This window comes from Bubalus kerabau, chromosome 16 (assembly GCF_029407905.1).
Source record: "Bubalus kerabau isolate K-KA32 ecotype Philippines breed swamp buffalo chromosome 16, PCC_UOA_SB_1v2, whole genome shotgun sequence".
NCBI classification, from domain to species: domain Eukaryota; kingdom Metazoa; phylum Chordata; class Mammalia; order Artiodactyla; family Bovidae; genus Bubalus; species Bubalus kerabau.
The window spans coordinates 66,383,853-66,401,972 of NC_073639.1; the positions used below are offsets into that span (position 1 = coordinate 66,383,853).

Sequence of the window (18,120 nt, forward strand, 5' to 3'; positions counted from 1 at the left end):
CCAGACACACTGCTACTGTCTGGGCCTTCATGGCACAGGACCATGCTGCTGACAGCAGGTACTGGAAACTGTTAGGCCTCGGCCAGGGGCCACACTGCCACCTTGGGCAACCTTGCCCAGGCCACCTTTGATGCCACCTCTAAGGCCTACAGCTGTCTTACACCTGACCTCTTGAAGGTGACTGTGCTCACTAAAGCTCCTTATCAGGAATATTCACTGACTATCTTGTAAAGACCCACACTACAGACTCTGCAGAAAGGACCCAGGCTCATGTTCTCATACAAGAATAATAAAGTGAATTAATTAAACCTAAAAAAGAAAATACCACTTACTACAGCATTAAAAATATTAAGGATAAATCTAAAAAGAGATGTGAAAGACCTGTACACTGAAAACCAGACAGATATTGCTGAGCAAAACCAAAGACAAAAATAAATGGAATACAGCCTGCTTACGGGTCAGAAGGCTCGATGCTGTTATATTGTCAGTACTCCCATATTGAACTATATGTTTCAAACAACCCGAGTCAAAATTCCGGCACACTCTTTTGTAGAAATCAACAGCCAATTCTAAAGTTCATATGGAAATGAAAAGAAATTTGAATAGCCAAAATAACTATGAAAAAGAACAAACTCAGAGGGCTAAAACTACCTCATGTCAAAAGTTATTAAGAAGTGTCTATAATCAAAACAGTATACGATATTGGTATAAAGACCAATCATTGGAACAGAGTAGAACAATCCAAAAATAAACCCACACATATACATTCAACTGGTTTTTGACAAAGGCTGAGAAGCAAGACAGTGGAGAAAAGATAGCTTTTCAACAAATATATAGGAACAACTAGATATCCAAATGCTTTTAAAAAATGAACTTGGATCTATACCTCACATCTTATACAAAAATTAAGTCAAAATGGATCACAGACCTAAATGTAAAACTTAAAATTATAAAACTTATAGTAGAAAATCTTTGTGATCTTGGGTTAGACAAAGATCTCTTAGATAGAAAACCAAAAGCAGAACCCATAAAATTTTTTTAAAAGTTAACAAATTGGTCTTCACACCAAAATGAAAGACACTGTTACCACCTCACACCAGTCAGAATGGCCATCATCAAAAAGTTTACAAATAATAAATGCTGGAGAGGGTATGGAGAAAAGGGGACCCTCCTACACTGTTGGTGGAACATAAATTGATGTGGCCGCTATGGAAAATATTATGGGCTCCTTAAAAAACTAAAAATAGAGCTATCATATGACCCAGTGATCCCACTCCCAGGCATATATCCAGAAAAGATGATATGTGTGTATGTGTATAACTGAATCACTTTGTATATACCTCAAACATTGTAAATCAACTATACTTCAATTTAAAAAAAAAAGAAAAGCCACAGACTGGAAGAAAATCTTTCCAAAGCATGTATCTGATAAAGGACTTATATCCAAAACATATTTTTTAAAAAGCTCTCAAATTCAGCAAGAAAATAAACAATCCAATTTAAAATATGGGGAAAACATCTGAACATATACTTCAAAGAAAATATACAGACAGCAAAGAAGCACAAGAGATGCTCAACATCAGTAGCTATTAGGGAAAAGCAAATTGAAACCACAGTGAAATACCTCTACAAAGTCACTTAAATGGCTAAAATTAAAGACTGTCCATGCCAAATGCCAGTAAGAATGTGGAGAGCCCTGAAACTTTCTGATTGGGAATGTAAAATTGAACGACCACTTTGGAAAACAACTTGGCAATTTCTAAATAAGTTAAACACATCTAACATATGATAGAGCTATTCCACTCTAGATATTTACCAAAGAGAAAAGGAAATAAAGTGTCCATACAAAAACTTGTGCGCAAATGTTTATAAACAGGCTCATTTTTAACAGCCAAAAGTTGAAAACAACCCATCAATAGATGAGTAGATAAACAAACCATGGTATATCCACATCATGGAATACCTTCCAGCAGTAAAATGAAAGAACTACTGACATACGAATAACATAGGTAAATAAACATAATTTTGCTGAGTAAAAGAAACTGCCCCCCCTCAAGAAAGCACCATACGATGTGCTACTTCTATATATAAATCTAGAGAAAATAAAAACTAATCACAGAAAGGTCAAAAGATTTGTACCATACTTCATAACAGAATGTTGTACCCATATTTCACAACAGAATAGCCAACAGACACATGAAAAAATACTCAACAATGGTAGCCATGAGGAAAATGCTGTAATTAAATCTGTAGCGAAATAACACTAAATACCTACTAGAATGACTGAGATTATAAATACTAACAAACTTGATTTAGAGATAAGAAATGGCACAACCGTTTTGAAAAAGCATTTTACCTAAAGGGGAGGGGCATGTCTCCCCAAACCTATAAATGAACATTCCCAGCAGCTTTATTCAAAAAACCAGGAAACAACCCTAAATGGCCACCATTCAGTGAACAGATAAAATAAATGTGGCTTAGTCATATGGTGGAATACTACTCAGCAATAAAAAAGAACTAATTACTGATACACACAGCAACATGAATAAATCTTAAAAACATGCTGAGTCAAAGAAGTGAAACACAAAAGGTACAGGAATTCCATTCTACTGAAATTCTGCAACAGGCAAAACTAACCAATAATGACAGAAAGTAGATCAGTGGTTTTAATTAAGGGGATTAAGTTGGGAGCAGAATGACTGCAAAGGCACACAAGATGGTTTTTGAAGTGATAGAACTGTTTTACTTCTTGATTTTGGCAAGGTCCATGCAGAAGTATCCATCTGTCAACACTCATCAAACTACACTTAGAAAGTGTAGTTGCTCAGTTGTGTCCGACTCTTTGCTACCCCGTGGAGTATAGCCCACCAGGCTCCTCTGTCCATGGAATTTTCCAGGCAAGAATACTGAAGTGGGTAGCCATTTCCTTCTCCAGGGGATCTTCCCAACCCAGGGATTGAACCCAAGTCTCCCTCATTGCAGGCAGATGCTTTAACCTCTGAGCCACCAGCGAAGCCCAAGGTAGAAGTATTTTTACAGTATACTAATCATACCTCAGTAAGGTTGCTGTTAAAAGAATAAAATGCCTATACCAAATTAAGCAGCCTATGGGTTTCTGAAGCTGAGTTCTCCCCTTTCCATTTGTAATATATGCCCACTCATGCTGTACAATGGAAGAAGTATGAGTCTGCAGGTAGCCTGGTGATACATCCTATGGAAGAAACAGCACATGCTTACCTGAGGTGCTACATAATATGGGGTGAACTGAGGCGTCATCAAGTCACCTTGGTCAATTTTGGCAAATCCAAAGTCACATAACTTCACTGGGGCATCCTGAAATCAAACAAATGGGAATCACTGCCCCACAGTTCTCAGAAAACGTTAAAGAAAAATCCAGGTGTAAGATATGTCGCCTTGAGCTCTCATGAGTTTCTGGTTGGGACTTGAACCTATGAGTAGCATGTCCTCATGTCTGGACACAAAGATTCATATTGAGGAGCTGTTCTTAGTAAAACACAAATGAGAGATTTCTGCCCACTCAGTTATCCCTGTTTCCTAACTTGTAAAGGCAGCACTCAAACCAAGATATTAGTCGCATGTGCCCTGATTCTGCCTATTGTGCATCATCTCTCATCAGTCTAGAGTGCGGCTTCACCCTTAATGTCAGCTTCGTGATAGCCAGAGTCAGTAATCTGTAATCTGGTAGGACAGTGCATGGGGCATGGGTTGGGGCTGGAGAGGAAAACACCTTATCGGGATTAACCGTAAACACAACCATTAAGTTTCAAGGTAACATATAACAACATAAAGATTCCTGCCCCTTCCCAAAGTCCTTCCAAATGATATCCCAAATCTTAAGTCCTTCTGTACAAACATGTATCAGTATCATCCAAAATGACTGATACCAGGAGTATGGTAAAATTTCTCTTGAGCCTCTACCAAGGGAACAGATGGGGAAAGTAAGCTGCCGGAAGCACTCTGGCCTAAAGCTTCTTCAACATGGATTCAGAGCACTCCAAACATATACACACCAACACACCCACGCACCACTCCTGAACTATGTTGGGAGTAGTGGCACTGAAATACAGAAAAGCAAGTCATCTCACCAAAGAGTTATCCTTGAAGAGCAGATTTTCAGGCTTGAGGTCTCTGTGGGCGATGTTCAACAAGTGACAGTGCTGTAGAGCCAAAGCTATCTAGAAAAGGACATAATGGAACAACTGCATCTTAGAAGAGATTATTCTTGAATTCCCCTGGCTTAGAAAACTCAGGATGCTAAAAAATGACCCTTACTAAGTCAATTAAGACTGTGGTCAGATTTCAGCTTTACAGCAGAAATTAAGACTTCACATACCAAGAAATAGAAATGAAGTAAGCTTCATTTAATAGCAACCTATATTTTGTTCAACAAAAAGAAAAATACAACAGGAAAATAATTCTTTGTCAGAATAAACTGATGGTTAAATCCTGTATTAAATGGGAAAACAAAACACTTCCACTTCCATTAATGTGAGATGTGACAAGCACTGCAGAGCAAACACTGGGCCAGGCAGTCTTCAACAGGCATGCGTTTCCCCTAGTGGGGCAGTGGCACGAACACCTGGCTCAAGAGAGACCTGAACTCTTCAGGGAGCAGGACTTGAAGTTCTGCCTTCAAGAACAACAGAAAGCAGCTGAATGGATGTTTCTACCTGATGCTCCAATCTGCTCATCCCACTGGTTGAAAATGTTGCCTGTTTGGTGGCTCTAAAGAGGTCTGGTTTTACAGATTATTAGAGCTCATCCTTTAGTCCTAATGTTTGAAAAACACAAGCTATAATTTTTTAAAACCTAACAGAACAGATTGCACCTGTTCTTTAACACTCTGTATGGAACTGTCTTGGCATTCCAAAGAGCAGTTCCTCCCTACCAGAAAGGAGGCCTCAAAAAATGCTTGAGCCTCGCAGAAAATTTGGAAGAATTTTTCTTTAAAAACCAACTGGGCCATATGTCATGCTTCTCTGATTTGCTTGCTTGGCCTAAAGAGAAACCTTGAGGGTTTGGCTTTCCATCTCCTCATGAGGTTATTTCCAGTTGGATTCCTAGTATTGTTTGTGAAAAGATCACACCTCTAGCAATAAAATGTGATGTCAGAATAGAAAGAACATATAACCAGGAATATCCTGAGAATTACAAAGAATTTAGAATACTGTTAAAATCTGGTGAGAGAAAAGTGACTCAGGAGCAAAAAGTATCTTAAATGCAATTGTCTTAGAATGTGTTTTCATACCACACAGTCTTTCAGGTAGTATCAGCATCATTTTATCTCAAAGTCCAATAACAGTGGCTTGGAAGCTACATGCCTAAAGATTATCTACCATCTAAAAAGGAGTTAAGATTACCTTCCTTGCAGAGTTTATTTAAATCTTATGATAAGCAAACAATCGACAGCCACTGAAGAGTACAGCTCCCTCCCCAAAGCAGAAAAGGGGCTCACATTCCTCCTATCAAGGCATCTTTTCTAATTACATAACAAAGCAGGCAATGAGAGATCCAATAGAGCTTTTCTCCAAGCTTTCTTTTATTCCCCCCCACAGTGAAATTGTGCTTGTTAACCAACACTGTTGGCAGTTTGATTGGTACCCGGGGTCAACTTGCCTGCTTTGTTACTTGGCTGGCTTGCTTCTCTGTAAAGTGCCGGTGCTGGCTGATTCTGTGAAATAGCTCTCCCCCTTCCATCATCTCCATTACAATTAAGAGCCGAGCCCTGTTTGAAAGCATTTGATTTTGTTAAATTAAAAAAAAAAAACAACTGAAACATCAAGTAGCTAGATACTTCATCAACAAAACGTGTCCTAAGTCTAGTCCTGCCAGCCCCTTTGAGCTGGATCCCCTGTCACTACCAGCAGGACACTATGAATAAGGACTATCCCTGACCTAAAGGTTTCTAAGATGCCAAAAGGAAGTAAAAGAATTAGTTTTGAAGACAATGGTCCTTTTGAAGATTCTATACGTGTATATATATTTTAGGGAAGCTATACTGAAAGCATATTGAAAACAGAATAAGACTTTGTATAGGCTGGGCTGTCTTTGTTATTTATTTGTGTGTGTGTGTGTGTGTGTGTAGGGGGGGCGTAGTGTGTACACGCACATTGTGTGTGTGTAGGGGGTGTGGTGTGTGCACACGCATGCATGTGTGTGTGTGTAGGAGGGGCGTGGTGTGTGCACGCACAGTCTCTCCCTCCTCATCTCTTCTCTCCACCCCTACTCCACTAGTTTTCCATATGACCTACAGCATGCCCAGCAAGACAGTCAGATAGGGTTAAACAGCTACTAAATAAAAGCAAAAATTCTTATGTTGTCAAAAAAAAAAATCTGAATTTTGGTTACCATTCTTTGATATAAATGCTTCCACCTTCCATCCAAATGCTTTCACCAACAGAGCACAATTTTAAGAAATAATCATTTGATTTCCCATTTTTCTTTACAAATTCATATTTTTCCACCTGGAAAACTCCTACACATCTCCTTCAAGTCCAAGCCCCAGAACAACCACGCTAAGACACCTCACCTCCCCAGCCTACAGACAGCAGCTTTCCTCCTTTGTAAGCTCAAAATATTTTATGCATGCCTGTCCTTGGTCCCTACCACACTGCTAGAATGACAGGTTTACATCTCAGTCCCCTTGGTCTGAGGGGGATGCCAGACTAAGCAATAAAGGCCTTTTGCCATATCAGCTTCAAGACATTGCCTAGAATATTTGGTCCCCTTTTCTAATTTGAAATAGAATCTTTTTAAACTCCATGTGATACGGTTTTTCAAAAGAGAAATTAATCACATATAATCAGGGGTAGCGGGGACAGGAGAGTGGGTGAAGTACAGATGAAGCAAGACTGGCAAGGAGTTAATAAATGCTGAGGATAAGTGATGGGCACTTGGGGATTCAGTACATAATTCTTTTACAAATGTTTGAAAATATCCAAAATAAAAAGTAAAGGAGAGAAGAAAAAGAAAGAAGGAAGGGAGGCGAGGGAAGAGAAAGAGAGCACAAAAGTGAAGATCCCACTACACCTTGGCTTACCCATGGAGAGGTGAGCAGGTGACAATGACCCTGTGTAGTCTTACCTGGGGCTGGACTCATGAGGAAACTGTACACTGTTAGCAAACACTTCAATAATTTGAACTATATTTGGGTGTGTGGCACACATCATGTGCAGACGTACCTTAAAGAAGAACAGAGGAAATGCTTCTGTACATAGGGGAGGCCAGCATTTTCTCTCCAAACTCCCCCACCCCATACCCCTGCCAAAAGTGACCACACTAGGCCTGGGCATGAGCCTATTATGTAAAAAACCTGATCATCTGGAATGACAGTAAAAAAAAAATGTTTTCATATACAAATTACCTCCTTAATGCTCTTTCCATGAAATAAAAAAAACCTCACCAACAGATGTATTTTCTGCTGTCCTATTACCAAATGAAAAATTCATCTTATTTCAGAAATTATTCATATATCTCTAAGAAAAAGAATAAGTCCTTCATTGCATATAATTAACATGTCATCACCACATCCAAATAATTTTAAACAAATGCCTATTATTGAAAAACTGGAAACATATCTTCAGAGTTCTACAGCACCTTTTCAATATATCATTCACTAGAACCTTCCTCATACTATTCTATCTCCACCCTTTTAGGACCTTTTCCAATAAGTAAAAGCTAAAGTAAACCTGACTACTTCAGAGTACAAGAATCACATTAATTGAAAAAGAACAAGAAAGAAGTGGTTTGAAAGGAAGCAAGACTCTATTCATAGCTTTTGGTATTGATGGATGAAGGACTGCTTTATAAGAACAACATGAATAGGGAAAAGTAAGTATGTACATAAAAAGAGTAAGTATGAACATAAAATTCTTTGTGCATTTCTGTATTCTCTCTAGGAAGCTGCCTTACTTGTAAAAAGAATAAATTCTTAGGCACTTCAAATATTTAGGCAAGTCAAGGCAATAAAGGCTCATACCTCATTTCTGGCTTTTGGACGATCAAAAAGAATTTTCAGTGCAAACCGTTCTTGGGTTGATTTCTTCACACAGACTCTAGATTTGAAAGAAAAAAATTCAATCAGAAATCATCTATGTTACCATAAAAACTAATCTAACAAGCTGTTCTTTGAGACTGTACTTCTAATCAAAAATATATCCAGGCACATCAGAACAAACTTGCCCCTAGGGCTAGCAGATGGAAAGGCAGAAAGAGGCATCTCACCCACCCTCCACAGGCCTCAGACAAGGGAAATCAATTTGAGGCTGGTTAAGAAAGAAAAAGTGGCCTCTGCTGGTGACAAGTGACTCACACAGCGCCTCCCTGGTATCAACATCTTAAATGATCCTGTCACAGACCGTGTCACTTAAATATATTTCTACATAGATGAGAAAAAGCCTATCATAAATACCTCCACTCATTAAATTAAGGCTATTTCACAAATCTGGAACACGTAATGCTTCTAACTTTATGTGTATTATAAATGGCCCTTTTTAGAACAGTTTTGTCATGGTCTGCAGCCCACTCCAGTATTCTTGCCTGGAGAATCCCAGGGACGGCGGAGCCTGGTAGGCTGCCGTCTATGGGGTCGCACAGAGTTGGACACGACTGAAGCGACTTAGCAGCAGCAGCAGCAGCACATGGGTCTCTTACCTAACTGGACCACTAATTCCAGCTCCCAGCTTCTGAGTCCAATTGATATTGTATTCTTCTAAAATGGAGCTTTCCTATTAAAATAAAAAGGGAGGAGGCAGAGAATGATTCTCCAATTAAAAGTTGAATAGTTAAGCAGAGGTGGAACAGCAGAAGACCGTAACAGCTCAGTATCTTATTGATACCTCCTGAAAGAAGCTGGTAAGTAGAGCTTTGTGAAAGGCTATATAATTAGACATTTCACCTAAGTGACTGGGCTAGGCATTGTTTTCCAACAAGAGAAGGCAGAAAACTTGGGGGTGAAAAGAAATTCTTCAGCTCATCTTCAAGATCCATGTGAGTCAATCCTCGTTGCTGGTTTTGGGGTGTTTTGGTTGTCGTTTTTTCTTCTTGAGTGTTGAAGATACCCTTTCAAAACTACTAAGGACTTATTTCTTCAAATGGTCAAGTGGATTTTCTAAGATTCTAGAAAGACTGGTCTTATAAATGCTGTTATGCCACAGAGGCCTATATCCTTAACAAACTGATCAAATTGGAATAACTGAATAAACTGAAACTTATTAAGATCAAATAAAATAACAGTAAATATCATAGTACATTTATCTGGTTTTCAAGTGTTATTTTGAACACAAAGACATATATTCATTGTGTAACTATATTCTTTATAGTTTTTTAAAAATAGATTCCAATAGCTTTCCATAGTTCCATATAGAGCTCTACAGCTTAAAGTTTTTATGGAATTACTGTGTAGTCACTATATACTGGCGTTTCCCAGGTGGCTCAGCGGGTAAAGAATCTGCCTGCAATGCAGGAGACGCAGGCAGACGCGATTTCAATCCCTGGGTTGGGAAGACTTTCTGGAGGAAGTCATTGCAACCCACTCCAGTATTCTTGCCTAGAGAATCCCATGGACAGAGGAGCATTGCGGGCAATAGTCTATAGGGTCACAGAATCGGACACGACTGAAGCAACTGAGCATGCACGCACACACTATATACTGAGCTTCTGTTGCTATGTTTTTAGGCAAGGAAGTCATACATTTAAACTGTGGTAGAGTAAAATTCATTTTTCAGGGTTTCATGGGCAGTACTGGAAACTAACTGTAGACCTTGAGAAGTTAGGCCAAAACTCATGAGACTTTCAAATTGTTTTGTTGCAATGAAAATCTGATAGACTACAGTTAGCAACAGAATCCTGACTCCCAGGTCTAGCAACAGGACATCTGTCCATGTAACACAAACTCACTGAGCAATTAGAAGTGCCAGACACCAGGCTAAGTTCAGAGATGAAAACAGAGCTTCTATCCAGTGAATATGTAAATGTGTAAAACAAGCTGAGAATAGTCTTCATCTCCACACCTTTCTGCTGCCAGTTTTTTTCTTTAACACTTATTTAGTTGCAGCGGATCTTAGCTGTGGCACACGGAATCTTTGATCTTCACTGCTGCATGTGGGATTCACGGAATCCCTGTTAAAATCCCAGCACACATTTTTTTTTGGTAGAAACTGACAAGCTGACTCTAAAGCTTATTTGGAAATACAAAGAACTTGAATAGCCAACTTAATTTTGAAATAGTAAAACCAAGATGGTTCTCATGCTACTTAATTTGAAAACTTACTATAAAGCTTCAGTAATCACATCAGTGTGGCACTGGCACAGACAGTCGTATGGATCAATGAAACAGAAAAGGGAATTAAAAAAAAAAAAAACCAAAAGAATGAAAAAAAGAGAATCCAAAAAATAAATTCATACACTTAAGACAACTGATTATCACCAAAGGTGGTTCAACAAGGAAAAGATAATGTTTTGAACAAATGATCCTAAAACAATTCCATTTTGGAAAAGTTTTACAGCTTCTTAAAAAGTTACTGTACTATCCAGTAATTCCACACCTAGTTATTTCCCCAGAAGAAATGAAACATTACGTTCACAAAAATTTGTATGGACAAGTTCTATTTATCATTTTATTTATAATAGCTAAAACCTGGAAACAATCCAAGTGCCCATAAAGAGATTCCTCAAGAATAAAAAGGAGTGAACTACTAATGCATACACTAACATGAATGAACCTCAAAAGCATCAGATCAGATCAGATCAGTGGCTCAGTCGTGTCCAACTCTTTGCGACCCCATGAATCGCAGCACGCCAGGCCTCCCTGTCCATCACCAAAGATGATACTGTGAAAGTGCTGCACTCAATATGCCAACAAATTTGGAAAACTCAGCAGTGGCCACAGGACTGGAAAAGGTCAGTCTTCATTCCAATCCTAAAGAAAGGCAATGCCAAAGAATGCTCAAACTACCGCACAATTGCACTCATCTCACACGCTAGTAAAGTAATGCTCAGAATTCTCCAAGCCAGGCTTCAGCAATATGTGAACCGTGAACTTCCTGATGTTCAAGCTGGTTTTAGAAAAGGCAGAGGAACCAGAGATCAAATTGCCAACATCCGCTGGATCATAGAAAAAGCAAGAGAGTTCCAGAAAAACATCTATTTCTGCTTTATTGACTATGCCAAAGCCTTTGACTGTGTGGATCACGATAAACTGTGGAAAATTCTGAAAGAGATGGGAATACCAGACCACCTGACCTGCCTCTTGAGAAATCTGTATGCAGGTCAGGAAGCAACAGTTAGAACTGGACAATGGAACTGAGAGGGTAACAGGCAGGAAGGCCAGGGGTCTCCAAATGGAAGAAATAGCCTGCAAGTGTCAGACATTTTTCTCTCTCTTAAGCGGCAGGAGGAAACAAACTAGCAATATTTTTTTCCTTCTCTATACAAATTTAAAGAGAGGTTTCTCTTAAAATACAGTGTTGCCATAATGACACCTGGTTTCACCTGAAGTTAGCTATTCTTGAGCCTAGAGATAACCAATGCCTTTTTCTTATGGAAATGTTTGTCTTAAGCTATGCTAATGTACTACGCCTTTACCCCAAACTCTGTCTCCAAGTCGGTTCCGCCTCTTGGCCCAAAACCTACTTGACAAACCAGTGTGTTATACTCAGATATTGTTCCCCTAATCTATGTAAATGAAACTATTTGTATGGTGGTCTGCCCTTCTTTAAGATTCAAGTTAATTATTTTATGGCCCAGGATAAACCATTTGGTGCCATTCTGAATTATAAGACATTCCTTTCTTTCATTAACAGACTGCTAGTGACTATATAACATCCAGCTGAAGACTAGCAAGGGGGTACTCTTTCTGCCCTCTTCTGATGCCTATGTCAGAAGCTTTCTCTATCTCCTTTATACTTTAATAAAACTTTATTACACAAAGGCTCTGAGTGATCAAGCCTCATCTCTGGCCCCGGATTGAATTCTTCTCCTCCGGGGGCCAAGAATCCCGGTATATTCGCATGATTCAACAACCTTTCAGAACAACAGACTGGTTCCAAACAGGAAAAGGAGTTCGTCAAGGCTGTATATTGTCACCCTGTTTATTTAACTTATATGCAGAGTACATCATGAGAAACGCTGGACTGGAAGAAACACAAGCTGGAATCAAGACTGCCGGGAGAAATATCAATAACCTCAGATATGCAGATGACACCACCCTTATGGCATAAAGTGAAGAGGAACTCAAAAGCCTCTTGATGAAAGTGAAAGTGGAGAGTGAAAAAGTTGGCTTAAAGCTCAACATTCAGAAAACGAAGATCATGGCATCCGGTCCCACCACTTCATGGGCAATAGATGGGGAAACAGTGGAAACAGTGTCAGACTTTATTTTGGGGGGCTCCAAAATCACTGCAGATGGTGACTGCAGCCATGAAATTAAAAGACGCTTACTTCTTGGAAGGAAAGTTATGACCAACCTAGACAGCATATTCAAAAGCAGAGACATTGCTTTGCCAACAAAGGTTCGTCTAGTCAAGGCTATGGTTTTTCCTGTGGTCATGTATGGATGTGAGAGTTGGACTATGAAGAAAGCTGAGCGCCGAAGAATTGATGCCTTTGAACTGTGGTGTTGGAGAAGACTCTTGAGAGTCCCTTGGACTGCAAGGAGATCCAACCAGTCCATTCTGAAGGAGATCAGCCCTGGGATTTCTTTGGAAGGAATGATGCTAAAGCTGAAACTCCAGTACTTTGGCCACCTCATGCAAAGAGTTGACTCATTGGAAAAGACCGTGATGCTGGGAGGGATTGGGGGCAGGAGGAGAAGGGGACGACAGAGGATGAGATGGCTGGATGGCATCACTGACTCGATGGATGTGAGTCTCAGTGAAAGTCAAATACATAAGACTACATGTATATAATTTCAAATATTTGGAATTTCTAGAGAAGACAAAATAATAGTGACAGAAAGCAGATCAATAAAGTTGTCTGGGGTGGGGAGTGAGTGTACAGGCTGACCACAGTGAGGCAGAATGAACTTTCAGGGGAAGTGGGGAGTGTATGGAAAAATTCTAAAGCTGGATAGTGAGGACAGATGCACAACTCTAATTTTACTAAAAATGACTGAATTATACACTAACCTTGGGTGAACTTTATCATATGTGAATTATAACTGAAAATTTTTAATGTTTTTTAAAACTACAGAAATGAATTTTTATTAAGTTCATCAAATATTATTAAAAACTGCCATATACAACAGAAAACAAATATGTAAGGCAGTCTCTAATCCCATAATCCCCAAACGCTCATTATCCAGGTTTAGCTAAGTGACCTGGGAGTACTGAAGTCACGGGCTATGGCAGGAGAGACAGAACTGAGAAGACAGAGCCTATGGTTGTAGCCAGCTGGCCTTATCCTAAATATTTAAGAGTAATAGGATGAGATCTTAAAGTCCAGTCAGCCCATTCTCAGGTCACGAGGCAGCAGAAGTTTAAATGTTGTAGTGAAAACCCAGGAAAATAGCTTTTCCAGCTGAACTCTAGAGGTCTCAGTTCTCACCAAATGAGGGACAGCCTCAAAAAACCAAAACAATGAATATAAGACAACACCACAGACCAAAAGTTTTAATTGATGTGATGCTGGCTTGCTTCCAAGGAGTATATCCTATTCAGTACTGGTTGTTAGATATTTTCAACTTCACTGATTGCCGGGAGCCAGCGTGAGGAACTCCGCCCATGGCAAAGGTCATGAGGAAGGAGGCTCGGCATACGCAAAGGCGGGATCGAGCCTCCAGAGTCCCCCTGGATATTCTTGAGCATTTACCCCCAAAACCAGAGTCTGCCTACTTTACTGCTTTGTGTTCTCACCTCTGACTTTAAAGGGGGCTGTCCCCCACCACCATCTCGCTCTCTCTGAAAATGAGTTAACTTACAGCTCCAGTTAATAAAGTTCCTGGGCATAATAGGAGTGTTTAAATCCAAACCCCTCAGATGGCTCTCTAACTTGCCTGACCAGTTTACCCAGACTCCTACAGCTATGCATACGATTGTTTACAGTCTCTCAACCACGAGCGGCATGGGAAGCTTAAGATATTCAAATAGCTTAGAGCCTCTCGGAGAGTTAGAAGCTGTCAGAATAAAACTAGTAGAAGATTTCATTGATGAGCCAATGCTTGCTACCAAGTCTCCACATCCCCTGTATTGTATCCTTGAATGTGTATTAATTAATATAGTTGGTATGAAGAAAAAATAAGGTGTGGCCTTGGTGTTAGCAACTTTAGACCCTTAAGGTAATATATTCTTTCTTTTGTTGTAAACCCACTGCACCTCTGCCCTATAGGAATGCAACTTTATCTAACACCTTCGGAGGATGGTGCCAAACTTTAAAATCATTACTCTTAGAGAAAATAAATCTTCTGGTTGACAAACCTTTGTCAGAGTCATAAAATGTTAATAGGCCTTCTGGCCAGAAGATGATGTAAATCACCTAAACCATTTGTATACGATAAGTTTGCAGAAAAGAAACGCTGGTTTCGATAAGGATCAAAGACTGCTGACTTTGCATGATTTCACACCCCCTATTATCCTCTGTGTGCAACTTATGGTATAAAAGCCCCTGTTGAAAATAAAGCTACGGGCCTTGCTCATCGAAGCTTGGTCTCCCCATGTCATTCTTTCTTTCAACCTCTGGCTGAGTTCCCATCTGGAGCGCAGAGGCCCGCCAAGCTTACTAATTTCGCCTTGCGCTTCTAGGATCCGACCGGGGAGGCCTCAGTGTCTCCTCTCCCACGGGAGAACGGAAGGACGCCTGCGGCCTCCGTAAGTGGTGCAAACTTCTTGTCTTGAAGTTTTATTGGTCTCCCGCATAAACCAAGTTACTCAGCCTCTTTCCTCCACTGAATTTTCCTACTGAGCTATCCTCCTTCTATTACTCTTTATATCTTTGATTAATATTGAATTAAAGCCAGTGTACTTGCCGAGGCCGTCTCCCCTTTGAATTTCCTTGATCAGCCAGGGCTGGACCCCAGCCCCGGCAACCAACCTGTATTAGGTTGAACACATACAATTGGAAGATTCACCAGTGATCTATTAATAAGTACAAGAAGAAAAGCTTCAAAAAAAGTAAGAAAATCAGGTTGGACAATAGTGACCAACTGAGGAAAACCACATACAGTTCTTTCTGAACCATTCTTAAGTTGCTATGAGCTAATATCCATTGGGTTCTTACTTAATGTTAGGTATTATAAGTACATTTTTATTAAATTCTCAAAAAAAAAAAAAAAAAACCCTGAGCTGGGGAGATTTTTTATCCTTTTCCTATGGATGAAAAAACTAAGTGACAGAGAAGTAAAGTGACTTATTCAAGGACACAGCTAAATGAATGGCGAGGCTGAGATTTCAACTCATGAGTCAACCTGGAGAAACTACTATAACCACTCAGTAACACTGCTTCCCCATTTATATATTTGCCCACTAGAACTATGTATCTCTTCTGCTCAAAACTCTCTCAGATTTCCCCTTCTGCTCAGGGTCAAGCCAAAGTTCTTGCAATGGCCTAAAGGCCCTATGTACTTTGGCTTCTGGTTACCTGGCTCCAATATGATCTATACTAACCCACTGCATTCCAGTCACCCTGTTGTTCCTGGGTCACAGGAGACCTGCACCTACCTCAGGGCCTTTGTATCTTTTGTTCCCACTGCCTATAATATCCCTCCCCAAGACAATAGAGGTTTGCCCCCTCATTCCCTTCAAAGCTCGATACAAATGTCACCTCCTCAGGAAGGCCTTCCCTGCCCACCCTTCCTAAAATAGCACTCTCCACCTTTTTTAATGTGTGCTCAGTCACTAAGTTGTGTCCAACTCTTTCACGACCACATGAACTGTTGCCCACTAGGCTCCTCTTTCCATGGTATTTCCCAGGCAAGAATACTGCAGTGGCTTGCCATTTCCTCCTCCAGATCTTCTCAATCCAGGGATCGAAATGTGTCTTTTAATTATAATCACCTGACAATGTTTATTAACTAGCTCCACCATCTAGATTGATCTACAAAAGAGGGACATCTAGGGCTCTTGACTTTTCTTCACAAGTGCCCAACACAACACCTTGCACAAAGCAAATAATGCTAGCTGAATTTAAAAACCTGCCAAATGTATTTTGATTCACAACCCAATCGTATAACTTTAGGCAATACATGATGCTGTACCAATGAAATCCAAACCGAAAGAAAAAAAAAATGTATCTATCAAAGCAGTCTTTTGGATCCTTTAATTCTATCATTTAAAATCTGGTATTTCTTAATGTATATGTTCTGTCTTGATGCCTCCTTTAAAAGGTGAATTTTCTTTGAAATGACTGATGACTCCTATAAACTTTGTAACCCCCAAAATTGTTAGAAGTGGAAGTTCTTAATTAGTTATTGGTAGTAGTGATTGTGTCTTGATGGGGAAAATAACCCCGAGTTGCCTACCCCTCAAGGGAAAATGAAATTCCTAAATGCACAGACTTGACTTAATACTGTAAAATAAGTAAGTAATAAATATCAAACTTTAAGCTTCAGTGTTCAATTTACATAAGAAACTTAATTTCCTCAGTACAGCTGAATGGTAACTTTCTGACTCCTAGTGACTTAATGCCGCAGTGTTTGCCTGTTTAAAAAAAGTAAAAAGCGGGTTTTTTTCAAAATTTTATTTGGGCCACTTTGGAACACACATATTTGCTTTTTTTTTTTTTTGGTTAACAGAGCGGTATGTAAAGGACACCATTAGCTCCTCCTAAGTAAACTCAACGCCCCCCAGAAGAAGGAAAAGGAAACAGGAAAAGGGGAGGAACCACACGGAAAGGTGAAAACAACCTATTTGCCAAAGAGCAGATTTTGTAAGGTGAAGCACCTCCTGCTGAAACTGCAGATTTCAAACAAATCTGGAGCGAGGGGTAAGATCCAACTCTCCAAGTGCTGTTGCAGCAGATCACCTGAAAACAAATTCTGATGGTACTTGGGGAGCGATCGAATAGAGTGTAGCAGGGCGCCCTACGTGCTACTCGCATCAAGTATCTCCACGCCACCCACCCTCCATTCTAGGGAAGTACAAATTACATCCCCGCTTCAAGCAGGTAAGTTGGAGGGAGTCGGACGTCCCTCCCGCGCGCTCCACAAACCCTTTGCCCTCAGCGCTGTAAAACGCAGTCCACGGAAGCCAGGAGTTGGAACCCACGGAACTGAAAGCCGAGTTGCTGGAATCTCTAAGTTCTCTCCGCTTTCTGAGGCTGAAGCCGAGAGGAATGCCAAAGAGACAAAGCGGGGAGGCATCTCCCCCAACCTACCTTGATGGCTTTCTCCATATCGCTCTCCGACATGCTCCGCGGAGCCCGCAAGGCCGGGAGCAGCGGAGGCTGCGCAGCTGCCCGATCCCACCGCAGCCGGGGGAACAAGGGGCTCAGCGCTCGGGGCCCTGGGTCTCGGGGAGACGGGCAGCAGCCGCCCCCAGGGACCTGAGGGGACGAGGGCCCCGGCGCCGGCTCGGCTTCGGCAGGCGGCTTTAGGCTGGCGGCGGCGGCAGCAGCGGCCCCCGGGAACAAGTCTTTGTGCTGGGCCCCGCGCGGCCGCCTCCCGGCCTCATCCCCGGCCGGGGAGGCAGGCTCCCGGGGCAGGGCGAGGCGGGGAAGGCCCCGATCAGGGGCGCTGTGTCGGGGCCTCGCGGGGCCGCCGCTTAGGTCTGGGTTCGCCAGGTCCTGAGGGGGATCCTGCGCCTCCGCCTCCGCCGGCGGCACCGCCGCGAAGCCGAGGCCGAGCCCGACGCCGCCGCTGCTGCTGCTCCCGCTGCCGCTTCAGCACCACACATCGCCGGGACACCCGCGCCGGGCAGCCCGGCCGGCCGCCCGCCTGCCGGCGCTGTGCCCCGCCTGAGCTCCGGGCCGCCCCTCCTGTCGCCCGACTTCGTGTCCCCACGGCTCCACGCGCCCCTCGCAGCGGTCCGCTGGGGTTTCCGAGCCGCCCGCGAACCAAGCAGTCGACTTGCAGGCGTCCGCCAAGGCCTCCCCAAGGTGGCGCCACACCCAGGACAGGCCCCGGGGCCCTCCGCAGCGCTGGCGCCGAGCTGATGACGTAAAGGGGTCAGG

The 18,120-nt window shown here is 41.6% G+C and overlaps 1 protein-coding gene across 6 annotated transcripts in view; it reads right to left on the reverse strand.

Moving 5' to 3' along the window:
• MAPKAPK5 (MAPK activated protein kinase 5) overlaps nt 1-17,878 on the reverse strand; it is a 30,811-nt gene extending 12,933 nt beyond the window's left edge. The window contains exons 1-7 of one of the 6 annotated variants that reach the window (XM_055550498.1): nt 17,326-17,878; nt 8,674-8,747; nt 8,000-8,075; nt 7,105-7,202; nt 5,638-5,746; nt 4,107-4,196; nt 3,238-3,333 (exon numbers count right to left, since the gene is read on the reverse strand). In XM_055550498.1, the coding sequence (XP_055406473.1) occupies nt 3,238-3,333; nt 4,107-4,196; nt 5,638-5,746; nt 7,105-7,202; nt 8,000-8,075; nt 8,674-8,747; nt 17,326-17,358 (576 nt within the window). In that variant the 5' untranslated portion in view covers nt 17,359-17,878. Of the gene's footprint in view, nt 1-3,237; nt 3,334-4,106; nt 4,197-5,637; nt 5,747-7,104; nt 7,203-7,999; nt 8,076-8,673; nt 8,748-17,325 lie in introns of those variants that run through there. The other 5 variants (XM_055550499.1, XM_055550503.1, XM_055550500.1 and 2 more) reach the window with 5 other exon arrangements.
• Between the last annotated feature and the right edge of the window lie 242 nt (nt 17,879-18,120).